Consider the following 16,994-nt stretch of genomic DNA (forward strand, 5'->3'; position numbering starts at 1 on the left):
TTTTGCTTGCAATTAATTAAAAATTAAAAACCATCCGAACGAGAATTAAGTATAATTGATTCTCTTGTTGTTAACTGTTTTGCAAGTTTTTATTACATTCGATTCATTATTAAATAAGTTTTAAATTAAATAAATGCATTAATATGAAAATTAAATAAAAAATAAAATAAATAAAAAGTAAAAATAAAGAATGTGATTTTTCACTCGTGTTTTCTTTAAAAAGTGTGTAAAGAACTAAATCAGTATTTTGTTTTTAATTAGTTCTTATTTGGCAATAGCTCGCAGTGTATGAAAATTGCTAAAAATTTTTGTTTTTTTGTTTTTATTTTACTTTAAATTTTGTTTTTGTTTTATGGGTGAAAAATAAATTAGTAGAAGTGAGTAAATAAATTTACTTGTATAGATACATGTGTGTTGAGTTTTTTTTTCAACTGATTTAATGTGATGCTATAATAGTTTTGCACGTTTGCTTAAAAACAAAAGCTACATAAATAAAATAAATAAATAAAAACGAAACAAATTGTAAACAAAACATTTAATTTTTTCAAATTTGATTTTAAATCGATTTTTTGTTCTATTTGTCGTTATATTATTAATTTTCCAACCCAGTGCAGAATGTATACACAGTGCTTACGATTTTGATTTTATTTTTTTTTTGTTTGCTTTGCAAAGACGCTATACACAATTTTTTTTTTATTAAAGTTTTAGTATTTTTTTTTTTTCGTTTCAAATAAATATACTGGACACCACAAGAAAAAAACAGAAAAGCGGTTAAAAAATAATCAAATTATAAAAAAATTTTTTTTTGTTAATAAATTTAATAAGGTGGTAAACAAAAAACAGAAAATGTTTATACGAAAACGTTAGTATTTTTTTTAATTAGTTTATGATAGTTTTTATTACGGGACAAAAAGCCTGGCAAATCGAGATAAGTTTTAGTTTAAAAAGGGACGAGACAGCTGAATAAATGAGTTTTCTTTTGTTTTTATTAAAATTAAAAAAAAAATGAAACAAACAAACAAAAAATAAAAATAATAAATATTTATCTATAACTGTAAGTTTTTTTTTATAAAATAATATAATGCGTCAATGGAAGATTTCAATGGTCTAAAATTTTGTAGACTCCAAGACCTAGTTTTATGACTGCCAATAAGCGTTTTTGTATCTTAACTTATGTCTTAGTAAGCTCTCAAACTTTTCCAATTAAAAATTTTAAACTTTTTTTACACTAATCAGCGATTCAGAAAAGTCGCAAAGACGACTTAAAAACAAATAAAATTATTGGATTTTAGTAATGTTCGAGTAGAAAGAAAAATATAGAAAGAGTCTCTATCTTGTTGGCAATTTCGAGCGATTTCGGACAGCTTGGCGCATCTTTGAGCAGTTTCGCACTGTTGTTATTTTCACTCCAGACGTCATTTTTCATTGATTCGTCTTTATAAAAGTGCCGTAATGGCCAACATGTGAAACAGGCTCTAAAAAGAGCATTTTAAGGGCAAAAATACAATTATTCTGAAAGGAAAATTTGTTTTGCCATAGGAAGAGTATAATTTGCTCTTACACTCAAAAGTCCATTGCATTTAGCTTATATAAGAACCTAGACGTAGACACACAGCAATGCGAGAAGGCAGAAAAAGGCCATAAAAAGGGTCCTTTTTGATATTCAATAGTTGATTAAATACATAAATCAGTTATAACAAAATCCCTCCAAATACATAAATCGGTTAAAAATTTCGCATTTAACTTCAATTTTTTTTTGTTCGTGGACTTTTTTGTTCAAAAAAGACTTAAAAATTTTGTAGAAAAATAAAAAAAAATTAAAAAAAAAAAAAAATAAACTTAAAGAAGAGTTATGTATATTAATATATAAAAATATCAACTCATTTATTCAGCACCTTAAACCTAATTACAACACCAATAGCTACAAATGAAAGCAATGAACCAAAAAACTATTTAAGAAAATAAACAAAAACACATATAAAACACACTTTGTTGTATTTTAAATTTAATATTAATGAAAGTTAAGCAATAATTAGTATGTTTAAAAGCTTATAGCGTTTATAAGCGAAATATTGTATTTTACATTAAAAACATAAAAAGAAATATTTGTTAAGTGCGGTATATTGTGAGTTTTATTTTGTGAAAATGAGTTATATTGTTAAAAATGTTAAAATGTATTCCTTATAATATTTTTATATATAATAATGAAAACTAAGCATTTAAAAGAAAATTATTTTTAATTTCATTCCATACTTTCTTTAAATATCAAAATTCATTCATTAAAAAATATTCTTCAAAATAAAATTAAAAAAAAAATTATTATGAAAAAAACTTTTACGAATTTTTCATGTTTTTTTTTTTTATTTCATAAAAATTTTTAAAAAATTCAAAATAAAACATGCATGTGTCTATACATCATACCAGTTTTAGTAAAAATTAACCAAACTTTTATTTTATTTATTTTTTTTAACTTTGGCAAAAACTTCAAAATATATAATTTTATATTTTTCAATAAAATATAGGTACTTCTTCCGTTTATTTTTTGTATAAAATAAAAGAACAACTCTTCAAACTTTAGAGATTGTTAACTCAAAGATAACTTATAAATAGAAACATATTTTTTTTTTTGTAAACATACAAACCGTATTTTTTTGAGATCCTTTTGTACTGTCTTACCAAATAGTTATAGAGAATTTTGAAATCAATATAAATTGTACTTGCCTTAATTAAAAATGATATCGTTATGAATATCGAGAATATAAACATTCCACCTAAACCGTACAGATGGAGAGTTCTTCGACCAGTTCGGTCCATTAAGGGGATGGATACTAGAGTCATAACAACCTGAAAATATTCTCAATTTAAGTTTAAATCTTTCTTAACCCTTTTTACAAACTTACCATAATAGCACCAATACCGATAGTTGCAAATTTGGCGCTCTCTTCTGTTAAGCCTGAACTATTAAATAGTGACGTTGAATAATAAAATACCGCATTGATACCACTAAATTGTTGACTAAGTTGCATAACAATTCCTATAACAAGTGGAGGCCTCAGAGTTGGCGAACAAATTAGTTCCATAGTTGATATATGACTTTCGCATTGTTGGGCACGCTCTTCGGCACGCATTTCTTCAATATCTTCTTCTACTGAACTCGATGCACGTAATCTTCGAAGAGCTGGATAAAAAAAAAAAAAACAGAATTTGCATTTGTAGTTTTTGAAAAATGAGTAAATGACTAACCTTTTCGAGCTTCTTCTTCCCATTGTTTTGTAATAAGAAGATATCTGGGCGATTCCGGACATACCGGTAATAATATCAATTGTAATACAGCTGGACATATAGCTAAACCAAGTAATACTGGCCAGCCTTCATTGGTTCCTAATATTTGTTCTATTCCCAATACTTGAGATAATAGTAAACCTACTGTCACAGCCAATTGATTTACAGTACCTAAACCACCGCGTAAATTAAGTGGTGCTATTTCAGAGATGTACATTGGCACCAAAGATGTGTTTAAACCTGGTTAAAAAGTATGTAAAAGTTAGTTTAATGAAAATAAATTGATGAAGAGTTAATAACTTACCGCAATTAACACCAATAATAAATCGGCCGAGGAATAACATTTCATAGGAATGACTGACTTTAGTGAATCCCATTAGGCAAGCTCCCGATATGCCAAGAACGTTGTTTAGTAATAATCCCCCTTTCCTAAAAAAATTAAATTTAAATCTTTAGGTTGAAATATTTAAATTAGAAAATTTGTTGCACTTCAAAATCTAAAACCTAACCACTCCAAAATTATGCCCTAAAAAATATTGAAACCCAAGTATTATTACGGATAGACAGACTAACAGACAGACAGAGTTGCCGGATCCACTTTTTTGGCATTCTCCATCATCCTAATGTCATGTCAAATTGTTATCTCGAGTTCGATTTTTTTACGAATCCTAAACTTGCCATATAATATATAATAACACAGAGGGCTCTCATGTCTTCTAAAGATAATTCGAGTATGCTGAACACGATGGCGTTCTTAGTTTTTCTGGATTAGGTCAAATAAGAAATTTTGTTTGCACATGCCAAAACTGAGGGTGTAAAACACCATATATTTTTCAATTTTTGATTTTTTATCGATGAAAAATAATGGAAAATCTATTTTTTCGGAAGTATTATTTGTAAAAGAAGTTATTTGAAAAAAAAAATCTGTCGAATGACATTTTAAATCATTATTAAACGTCGATTTTTCATCAATTTTTCTTATATTTTTCGTATTACTTAAATTAAAATGCAGCACTCGGTGGCAACGATTTGATCTTGTATTTCAGGTTAGAATATGGCTTTGTTTACAAATACGAATACCTATCTACAATATTGGTTAAGCCAAAATAAAAAAATTACAAAATGTTTAAATGCAATACATGTATTATTCATACTATGTTGTTCATACAACAACAATAATAAAACTGGCAAAACTTTCAATATGAAAAAGTGGCTTTTGGTATGATCGACCATGTCTGAAAGTATGAGCATGTTTGGTTGAAACGCCGATTTTTCAAATAACTTCTTTTACGTATAATAGTTCCAAAAAATAGATTTTCCATCATTTTTCAGCGATAAAAACTGGAAAATATATGGTGTTTTATACCCTCAGTTTTGGCATGTGCAAACAAAATTTCAAACGCAAAAATCTTTTTTATTTGACCTAATCCAGAAAAACTAAGTACGCCATCGTGTTCAGCATACTCGAATTATCTTCAGTAGAGAGCCCTCTGTCGGAAAAAAAGTTCCATTTTCGAACACAGTGTAATTATTTGTTGCAACTGAAAAAAATTTGCATTGAAAGTAAAATTTTTATTGAAAATTAAAATATTTTGCATTAAAAATAATTTTTTTTGGAAATAATAAATTTTCAAAATTCAATGCAAAATGTGTGCAGTAATATTTTTTTTTGTTAATTATCGTAGAATTTCTTACAATTTTGACTACATTAGGTTCAGTTTTATAATTTTAATATAAAGAAATACAGGGATTACATATCGACGGTTAAACTGCAAAACCTCGTAAGTCTAAAAATTCGAAAAAATATTATTAATGCAAACAATTCAGAAAATTCAGAGCTATCTTTTGGTATATTCAGCTTAACAATGTTGTTCTGAACATTTTTCAGAAATGACAAAATTCAAACACTCGCATTGATAGATCCCATACAAAAACAAGAAACACAACACTTTGTTTTTTGATTTCTGAAAAACTTGCAAAAACGACTTACGAGGTTTTGCAGTTTAACCGTCGATATCTACTTTTGCTTATAGGTGTAATACGTACCTAATCAGTAAATGAGAAATGAAAATTTTGTTGTTCAATTTATTTTACAGTCAAATGTCATTTCATATTTTAATTTTGTTTTTTATGTTTACCTGTATTCCATAAGCGAAAATAATTGACTAATGTTTTGTTCTTTTTATATGAAACTGCAGCGGGAAATTTTGATAAGATGTTTAAAGAAATATTTTTTTTTTAAATTCTTATCATAACTTTATGACATCATAAAATAAATACAATGCATCATTGTGAATACACTTTTATAAGATAGGTATACAATAAATCTTAGGTATGTGGCAATTATTAACGAAATAAAAATACATTTGGCATTAAAATGACTGAAAAAAGAAACAAATGTATGGTTTTCATTCACAAAGCATTGATTTCACTCGTATAACTTGAAATGGTTATAATAATAAAAAAAAAGTCTTAATAGTTACACCTTCGAGAATGATACATATCAAAGGCCTAGTGATAACAGTTTATATCAACTCTCAAATGAATTATTTTATTAAAGTATTTTTTTTTTAGTAATAATTTTTATTGTGCTTGAGTTTGAAAATGTTCTTAATGGTACCACTTTAATATAATTTAAATTTCTGTTCTTATTTAATACTAATATTAAGGAAAGATTTTCATAGAAATGTTGGAACCTTTAGGATTTTGCTGATTGTCCTAAGTCAATAATGAAAATATATTGTTGTGTTTTAATAAAGCTGACAGCTGGTGTTAGTAAACTAAGTCTTTGGTTATAGCAAAACCAGAAACAGCTTAATGCTTCTATTCACACATCAACAACATATCTCTACACCTTTTCTTTATATAAGAATACAACCCATGAAGGCGCATAGAGGTATACTACAATAATCCTTGCCACAATAATCTATTTCTATTTTCCTTAAACCATCTTTTGGTATAGAATCTCCACAAATATTTGTGTCAAATATAACCCTCACAAACATTATTTATCTCTATCATCCCTGGATAATAGGTGATACATTAAGTCCCCGCATACCTAAAGTTTTCATACATATCCTCGTATTCTATCTATTTGTGTTTCTATACTCGTAGAATTTTTTCTTTTTATTTTGTTCCACACTGGAAACTCACCGTCCAAATCGATTTGCCATCCATCCACCACTGAATCCACCCAGCATACCACCGATGGCAAATATCGATACTGCCACCGAATACAATTGCTGTATGAATTCCTCGCTAATATCCTCCCCATATCGATCCTTGTACACGTCCTTCATGAAATTCTCAATATTCTTTTCTGGTGCATTTATCACTCCGGTATTGTAGCCAAACTGGAGCATTCCCAAGACGGCCGAAAATATCGAGTACGTCAGAAAGAACGTGAGTCCCTGTAAAAAAAAAGATTGCAAAAATTATTTTAACTTTTTTTTTTCTTTTGGCTAAGTTAATTGAGAGAGAGAAAGAGAGATAGGATATTGAGAGAGAAATTTTAAAAAGGTTCAATTAAAAAAAAAATCAAAGATTTATTTCCAAATTCGTTCAATTCAATTCAATTTTTTTATTTTTCAAAATTACAAAAATCAACCAAAAGCTATTTTTTTATAATTGAAAAATGTTTAAATAAGAGAAAAAACAGGTGCATTTTTCTAAAATAAAATAAATTATAAAAAAGGCGGTCAATTTTGAAGTGGAGTGGAGTGCAAAGAAAAAATTTAAGAAAAATTATGTGTTTTAATTTTTTTTTAACTAGAAAAATTGGGTTTTGCAGAGTAAATTAATAAGTGTTGTTTGTTGTAGATCATTAAAAAAAAACAACCAAAAATAAATTAAATTTCGTTTACAAAATTAAAAAATCTGCCATTTTTCGAATTCTTGATGAAGTTTTCTAAAGTAAAAATATATTCGAAAAAACAAAATGAAAAAAAAATTTCTTTTTCATTGGGAGCGTAGTATTACACTTTTTTTGATTTGTTCCATTTTTATGAGTTTGGAATGGAAACTTTCAAACTTTAAAGTCTATGAAGTAGGGTGAACCTATCGTTTGACCGGAAGTGTATATATGAGGACTGAAAAGGTGGTCAATAGGTCCAATTTTTGTATTCTCAGTGTTCAACTAGATGTATTCTTATAATTCATCGATATTTATGTATGTAGTTTCTAGGTTAACAAAACTAATGGTTCGTTTTAACCTCTCACTTACACATTTAGAAAATCAATAAAAGTTGACTGGAATGCATTTTTGTTTCTATATACATATTTAATTCTATAAAAATGCTTGTACTGACAGGATTATTCTTTTAAATTAAATCCATTTTACGGTCCATATTTCAATGGATATAAATTGAAATTGCATTTCAACCCAAAGAGATCACAACAACGGCAATCATTGTTGTGCCTTTCAACCCCAATCCGGGCGACTTATCCTGTTTCGCCCACAACTTGTCACTTTGTTTCGTGTACATTTTAAAACAATCACTAGTATCATGGTGATGTGTGTGGTTGTTGTGTTTTCACTATAATTATTTGTTTACCACAATATTTATTACTTTGGTTTAATTTTTTTTGTATGTTTAAATGTATCGAAGAGGCAGAAATACAGGAATGTTATCAAACAACATTAAAAAAAAATTAATAAATAAATAAAAATTTAATTGCAATAAACAAAAACCATCATCATCATCGCTTGTCTGCAAAAATCACCATCTGGTGTATAACTTTAATTTAATAAAAATTAAATTTATAATCTGTTTAAATAAAAAAAAAAACAATTTGGTATGTGTGTGTGTCAATGATAAAATAATATATTAAATTTTATTTTAGGCATAAATTCACTACAAAATAATATTAATTCATTACATAAATTATCGTCAATATAAAATTAAATTAAATGTTCTTTTTTGTAAAATGAATAAAAAGAAAAAAACAAACAAAATAAATTTTGTTTCAGTGTTCTTTTGCGTATTTTTTGTTCATCATCATTTTTTTTTTAGTTTTTTTTAATTTTTCTTTTTTTTTTTTTTTGTTGGAAAGTGTAGAAGAAAAAATGTTAAATATATTTAATTACACAACATGGCAAAAAATTTAAGCTACAAACTTGTTCTAAAAGTCTTAGCTTCCGTCTGTGCGTGTGCTCCTCAAGTCGATCCACATATTCACGAAGCTCTTCGATTTCTTCTTTAACTTGTTGCACTGTGTCCAATTCATGTTTTATTGCTACCATATCACGTTTCACCTAAAAAAAAAATTAATTTTCATAAAGAAAATATTATAGGGGAAAAAATTTCACATTTCTTTTATTAATCATAGCGATAAAATTTACAAGGCTTGAGCAATTGCAAATTTGTTTTTTTTGGTCATTTGAAAAATTAAATTTAAACTGAGCCTTCAAGTGCGCATATATTTTGCGGGTCGGAATTAACGGAGGTACTTGCCATGGAACCGTTTTCTTGATTTGTGACCTCGAAAACGACACGACCGATTTCAATGAAAATTTTTTCTATAAAAAAAAAAATAATTTTTGGATTTTAGTTCTATTATTGTGAACATTTTCATATTAAAAAACTACATATTTAAAACAAAAACGGATCTAACGTTTTTCAATTTTTTTTTTTCTAAAAATTCTTTTTTGGAAAATCTGAATATTTTTTTTTAACTAAGTTGATTTTTTTGCGTCACAACTACCAATTGTAAATTAACTAATTTGAAACTCGTTTTCCATTTTTTTCAACTGTTTTCCATATTATTTAGATTCTAGAATCTAGAGGCTTGAAATCTTATAAAAGAAAACTTTGAAATAAACTATCTTCACAACCTGAGTGGAAAAAAATGCAAAATATTTAATAGAATAGAAAAAGGCACGTATACGCCACAGTGACCAAGTTTGATTTCATAAATTTCATCAATACAGAATTGCGAATTACTTACTGTTTTTCAGTTGAGTATAATTTTTAAGAGCGTTCTGATTATTAACAGTAAAATTAGATTCACAATTCTTTGTTTTAATGATAGATTTGTGAAAAGAGGTAACATATTTCTCAATATTTACTTTTTATATATTTCGCAGTTTACCCAAGCCTTGTAATTATTCACTTTAAAAAATATAAAACTAGATTGTTTTTTCTGATTTCATTTTTTTTTTTTTTTTATTAAACTTACCTCTGAAACTTCACTTTGGCAACTCTCAACGGATTTCGTTAGCTCCTGCAGCTGTGTCCGTATTTCACACAAGGCGACTGTCGTCTCCAAGTGTCGATCGCCTCTTTGAAGCTCATCCAGCTTGGCTGACAAATTCATGCTCATCACGCTAACTTGCTTTTGCAAACTATTTATATGCAAAAACATTATTATACAAAACGTATGTATAACACGCAATTGCAATTTGTTTTTAGTTTTTTACACCACACGAAGAGCACAAACACAAAAATAAAATTGAAGATACAAAAATTTATATTACATTAAAATTTATATTCATCAAAATATATCTCATTTGTTTTATATATTATATTAAATTAGAGAATGAATTATATATAAAAAAATACAAAATAAAATAGAAAATCAAAAATATTATTTTATTTAAATTTATATTGCAAATAATATGAAATGAAATTACATGAATAAATGTATTTAATGTATTTTTTTTTTCACGAGAGAGGTCTACTCTATTTTTTTGAATTTTAATTTAAACTTTAAATCTGCTATGTAAATAAAAAACGAAGCATTATAATAAGCCCTCTAGCAAAACTACGAATGAAAGAGGTAAAAAAATTATCATCCTAAATCCTACCGAGCGAAGGATCTAGACCAAGAGGCAAGAGTACAAAAAAAAAAAAAAAAAAATAGAACTGAATCGAACTGTATATATTATTATATTAGATTATAAATTGGGTAGGAGCAGCGCAAACTACTTAGCTAACAAGTTATTATAATTTTTCTTCTACAAATTTCGCGGCATTTTTTTTTTCAACTTTATTTGCATATTTTTTTTTGTTGCGAAATGCATTAAAAAAGTAAATTGCTATATATGCAAAGGACGAGGAAATGAAAAATAAAAAAAAAAATAAAAAAAAAAGAACTGACGGAAAATGCCATGCAAATTATTTAAAAATGAAAAATAAACTGCACAAATGCAATCACAAAACGGCAGCAGGGGAGCAGAGCAGACAAACACAGCAGAGTGCGGTGGATCAGCGCGATTGCGGGTGGGAAGACTGCGGTTTGGCGTTGGCGGACGGAAGCAGCTACATTATCCTGTCGGATGTGATGTATCCAAGACCGTGTTTATCTATCTATGGGATGATGTGATGTGTTGATGGGATATACTATTTCTATGGAACTACACATACGTATATATAAGTAGGTATGCAATATGCACCTGTGGATATTACTTTCTATATGTATGAAAATATGTAAGTGTTGTTGTTGTTTTTTTTTTTTTTTTTTTTTTTTTATTTTTCTGCTCCGGATGGTCGCAGTAATGCATTGCAGAGTCCTGAGCAACATTAATATGTTTTCTGCTGCATGCTGCAAGATATAACCATCACAGATAGATATGGTATTATCAAGAAGCCTTTTGTCCTTTCACCAGTTCTCTGGATTATATGGGAATATTTTTTTTATCTACACACACACAGATAAATATTTATAAAAAAAATGCTATGGTAAGGGGATAAGAGAAACTATATTGTGGTATAATTTATTGGTACCGGAGGAGTTGATTTTTGAGTTCTTTCATACAGAAGGTGTAGAGATAGGTAGTTATGTATATGTGCATATTGCATACTAGCTCTGCACAGGAATTCTACCTTTTGTACATTATTTTTGTAATGGACGAGATAATTTTGTGAAAATGAGTTGATTTATATAATGAAAGTAGTATGTAGTGTGAAAATGTGTGTTAAAACGAGAGACATCCAGAGAAATTGGAATAAAAAAAAAGAAGAAATCGCCTGGATGTGTTTTGAGTTTCCTCCTTATCACATTAATTATATAACAACATAATCTAAATATGAAATACTGGGTCAGCTTCCAGGCATATTGTATGCATTTTTTTTGAAATTTCCAAGGCGGAAGCAAAAATCTCATTCCGACTTTTTTAAATACATTTTAAACCTTTAATTCTATATCTGTATTTTTGTTTTACTTGCGATGCACATAATGCGAAAGTATGTAAGTTTTTAACATCACAAAAAATTATTAAAATGAATTTCTGTGCATTTTATTGCTGTATAAATATTTAAAATTTCAATATGAATATAAAAGTAGGTATAAAAAAAGTTAAAATTTGGACCTTTTAAATTCTTGGAGTCAATACAAAAAATACAGTATTATGTATTGCATACACTGAGGGAAAAGCCACCATAAAATCACGTAAAATCAATGAAAACCACATTGATTTAACTATTATTTGGAATGATTTTGAGTTGAAGATGAACATTTTAAAATCAACGTTGAAAAAAGGTTAATTTTTGATGGTTTCGTATCTTAAAGTCACATAAATCAAAGTAGTTCATCTCTGAAACAACAGTGTAAGTTGACTCAAATAAAACAAATTTTTTAATTTAAACTTGGACCATTTTAACTTGAGATATACCTAAGTATGACTTACATACAGCTAAAATTGTCTCAAAAAAAAAAAAAAAAAAATAATTTCATCACATAAAATTAACAAAGCATTACAGAAACGATAGCCTTATAGCTTTTGTCTATTTAATATGTTAGTACGAGACAATGGCAAATGACAGCTTTTTTTTAATTGATCAATAAAATCCAAATAGCACAGCTATCAATATTGAAAACAATATCGTGTGCTGAGGACACTTGAAATCAATTTCAACGTGAGCATTGACAAGCTAAAAATGCCAAAACTAGTATACAATTGTCATTGGAATAATTTTTAAAAAGCTATCCATTATTTATAAGCAACCAATTTTGAACTACGAAAAATCACCATTAAATCAAATAAGAAACAAAATGAATCTGCTTTCGCACTATATGTTGATAAAACTTCAAAATTTATGCAAAACTATTTCCGGAAAAATGATTAAATTGTTAACTTAAAATCAATATTCTGATATTTCATTTTAAAATACTACAATATTAAATAGAATTTAAATATTACGTATACGCCCGAGTGTCTCTCAATTTGGTTAGCCTTAATTTATTATTTTCCTCTATCAGAAAGAATGAATTCTTGTTTCCTTGCTTTGTCTGAAATACTGACTGCTATGAAAAAACTGTCCATATTCAATAGTACATAATGGACTATTTGCCCACTTGGGTGGGTTATAAGTTCAAAAATCAATTTTGAATACAACCCATCCGATTGGACCAATAATACACAAAGTGAGCTAGAACTCCTTAATTTAAAAAAGTTTATGGATTAAAACTGCTTAAGAAATAATTATTTGTTAACAATAAGAATTTTTTTTAATTTATTTTATGATATTAGTTTTTTTTAAAGAATTTTTCGGAAATAGTTACATAATAATTTATTTATTTGTTATTATTTTAATTTTATTTTTTTTTTTTTATTTAGGGCCAATTTTTCAATAGTCAGTTAAACAGTCAGTTAGTACTTATTCCTAAAGATAGAGAAAAAATCAATTTTTCAACAAGCAGTTATAGCTTATTCCTAAGAACAAAACTATCTGCTTCTTTCAGAGACGAATAAAAATTATTCTAAGGAATAATTTCAACAAAAATATTGTGTCACTTGTCAAAGCTACTTTCAAAGAATTTTGACAAAAAATACAGAGGAACACAAGAAAACAAAAACAATCATGAATAAAAATGACGTTTAATTTTAAATATTTTTGAATTTGACAATATTTTTTTGTTATTTTGTAGAATAAATTATTCTTGATTGAAAAATTCAATGTTTTTATCTGATTGTTTATGAGCCTAATAAATTTATTCGTCGAACAGTTAACTGACTGTTTATTAGAAGATTGAAAAATTGGCTCTTAAAATAAAAAAAATTGTAAGCAAATATGAAAGCAATAAACTGCTGAATCTCTCTCGCTAACGAAATTATTTTCTGTTGGTAGTATGTATGTTGACTTTTCATACTAAGGGGAATACATCAACAAACTTCTAGCCACCTTTGCATTTAACATCAGAAATTTGTTAGAATTCTTTTAATAAGTGGACATAAAATTAAATGGAATAAAAAAGTACGTATACGTCACAGTGTACGAAATTCTTTCCATACATTTCTGACTCGAATTTATCACAGTATTAGCACTTTTTTGACCACTATATGTCCCAATAAGTGGTGTATGTTGAAATGTGTCAATAACTGTATAATTTTTTTACGTTACCGAAATTGTTTTTCGATAAAATAGACACCGAATTGAAATTCTTAAATTTCAATAGTTTCATATAAAGTATGAAATGAAATACCATAAGGGAGTTCTATTTTATAAAACTAGAGTGTAGTTGTTATAACACTAAGCAATTGAACTTATTTACATATAAATAATTTACAAATCACTGCACATAACGCAGTAAATTTGCAACTCAGGTGAGTTTTTTGTAAATTTCAAATGCAAATTATGCACTTTAATTGAACATTGTGAAATAGTAAATCTAGCAGAATAAATCAGAATAAATAATTTCATATACAATCAAGTCTAAATAAATATAGCACAAGGTAACCAGCATTCTTTACTTTTTATTTAATTTAAAATAATTGTTTGTGCAGTTTAAATTTTCTTATTTAAGAAGAATTTGAATTGTAAAAACAATACAAATTATTATAGTCTCCAAAGTAATTCCTTTGTAATATCTGTAACTGCATTTTGTTGTGCATAAAGCTCATTATGAATCTATATTTGCATATTTGTACATATATTTGTATACCCTCAAGATGTAATACTATTTGAACGATTTGCCTGTAATTTTATGTTTTTTGTTCATTTATATTTTAACATGAATCTTAAAATCAAATCTCTCAAAATCTAATATAATTCATTCATAAGATTTTGATGACATCAAATATTTGTATGCTTTGCAAAATGCTGATTGGCTTATCTCTGACATAGCATCATAACCAAACATAAAATTAAATTTCCTTCTCTTGTAACAAATCCGTCTTATTGTTCAAGCTCATCATATCATAACATCCTTGAAAACAGGAATATTAAACGAAAATTCCAATCTATCTACATTTTCATATACCTAACAACACTCACTGAAAACGAACAAGTGAACATGTTTATCAATTGACCCATTCTCTATCTCTCTCTTTCTCTAACACTTTATCTGTATCGGGATGTATCTTTTTTTATGTGTGTATTGTGTTATTAGAAAATTTTTGATCATATTTCATTGTCAATCACCACATAAATGTCATGTGATATCATCGCACAACTTCACCTTCTGCACTATGCATGTGTGCACTCAAAACAATAAATTCTAACACCTTCCTTGTCATTTAGCCTCGTATCTATCCCCTCTGTACTCGAACTCGTACACCTAAAATGAAACACACCAAACACGAATGCTATACACCTCCTCTGCTTTACTGCAATACTCTCTCTCAGATACGTGCGCACGAATGAAATATTTCTCGATGAACATTCAGGAACCATATCTAAATTGTATCCAATCTTGTGTACCTGTATTTTTCTTTTTTTTTTGTACATTGTACTCAACTCCCCATGCCTATCTCTAAAACCCCCCAACCACCTCCTAAAAAAATCACCTTCAACTCCGTTGAATTTATAGTCGAATACTGCACAACACAATAGCTGAAAGAATGGAGTGCAGAACCAACGAAAATAAAACAAAAAAAAGTTACTATTTCGTCTATTTATCACTGTTACCACAATTGTCCTAAAGCATCTTTTACAACCTCTAACACAATTCCAATCTTTTTTCTCTCCTCCCACATTTTCTTTTGCAAGTACAAAAAATAATAAAATGTAGTTGCTGAGAAAACATGGGCGATGCAAGAGAAAATATAAAAGAACTAAGAAGCATCTTTAAAAGTTTGGTCCTTAGAAAAAAACAAAACAAAAAAACTTAGGAAATACAAAAGAGTAGGTAAATGCTTGCAATATTCACATTAATACATTCTGATGCAAAAGGACGATAATTGCCAGTTATATATTCATAGGATGACATTCTTCGTTTAAATCTGGTCAAGGGACATGTTTTGCTTGATTTTTAATGAATGTGGTAATTTTTTGAGAAAATATTGTTTTTTGTCAAGAAATTTGGCAGGTCAAAGTTAAAATTTTTAGAAAAATATCGAATAAACTTATTGTTGTTGTTTTTTTTATAGGAAAAGAGAAGTATTTTTCAACTCATTAAAAATTGAGTGTCTGGTAAATGCCATAGTCCCAAAACAATAAAGTGTAGAATATTTAAATTTACTTTAGGTGAAAAAATTATCTTAGCAGAAAAAAAAAATAGATTAATTTGTCAGTTTTCTTGGAAAAAAAGCGGAGAAAATTGAAAAAAATTCTTTCCTATGGTAAGCTTATAGACGTAGAGATACTCAAATAAGCCAGAAATATAGGGGGTAAAACAAAACTTGTAATTTTGTCAAAAAGTTATAGCTTGTATCTTCGAAAATAGAAGTATTTAGATGAATTAAAAATCCTTAATTCTTCAAGTCTAAAAATATTTCCTCCTTTGGAGCTGCGAGGGAATAAACCTAATAAAAATAGTTTTTTGTTTGTTTGTTTTTTTTTTTTTATTAATTAACCACATTACGAGTTGAACGCTATTGTTCAGCAAAACAAACTTTTTTCGGGCGTTCAAACTTTTTGATCGCCTGATACTTAATCTATCGTTAAATTTTTCTAATGTTCGAAATTTAATACAAATAAGTAAGTGTCCCAGAGCTTTGAGAAATTTCAAAACAGAGAGACCGCCAACTTTTTGTGTTCCATAACATCTAAACTTAAAGAATACCTACTTAAAATTTCGTTTTTTTAAATCTCACAAGTTTGAATTTTAGCTATTGTTTTCGGTAAAAGAATTAAGCTATGATTACACGGTCAACGAAATCGGTCAACGCGTTGGCTCTCTGACGTAAAAATGACGTCAGAATCTGTCCCAAGAGTGTCACGTTGTGCGATCGTCAACGAAAACTGTTGTCATTGCGTTGACGGGTACGATGACACTCGCGTTGACACACATTTTTGGGTCAACGCATTGACTATTTTCGATGACCGTGTAATCTCTGTCAATGCCATTGGGACGCGTTGATAGGGTTTTAGGACTGGGTGTCATCGCAATGACCCTGTCCCAGCATTGACGCGGCAGAATTTAATACCGTGTCATCGTTTTAGAATGACATTGTTTTTTGTATAGAAATGTGATGAAAGTTGGATTGGGAAAATTTTTTGTAGGACGATTATTTGAATGGTGTACCGTTTTGGAGGGAGGGGGGTTCTCATTTCACCTTTTTTGTTTTTTTTTTACAAAAAAAAACTTTTTGGTATGGCCATGGCTTCCATGTTGGATGCAAAAATTTTGTTTCTACAAAAAACCAAAAACCATTTGTATATTCTAAGCTACATTTTAAGACCATAACCATTAACATTGGGTGCGGCGTTCCTATGCTATAAGCGTCTGAAGGTGGCCATGTTGATTTTTTTTTTCGATTTTTTTTTTCGATTTTTTTAAAATCAAATGTCGAAACATTTTTTTTTTTTTTATAACTTTTCGACACAAATTTA

The 16,994-nt window shown here is 28.0% G+C and overlaps 1 protein-coding gene across 1 annotated transcript in view; it reads right to left on the minus strand.

Moving 5' to 3' along the window:
• Positions 1-16,994, minus strand: part of LOC129912224 (glucose transporter type 1) — a 72,115-nt gene that overhangs the window by 14,085 nt on the left and 41,036 nt on the right. The window contains 7 exon segments of the mRNA XM_055990368.1: positions 2,722-2,844; positions 2,901-3,178; positions 3,244-3,522; positions 3,587-3,711; positions 6,436-6,692; positions 8,399-8,536; positions 9,460-9,625. Of these exon segments, the coding sequence (XP_055846343.1) occupies positions 2,722-2,844; positions 2,901-3,178; positions 3,244-3,522; positions 3,587-3,711; positions 6,436-6,692; positions 8,399-8,536; positions 9,460-9,625 (1,366 nt within the window).

This window comes from Episyrphus balteatus, chromosome 2 (assembly GCF_945859705.1).
Source record: "Episyrphus balteatus chromosome 2, idEpiBalt1.1, whole genome shotgun sequence".
In the NCBI taxonomy this organism is placed as follows: domain Eukaryota; kingdom Metazoa; phylum Arthropoda; class Insecta; order Diptera; family Syrphidae; genus Episyrphus; species Episyrphus balteatus.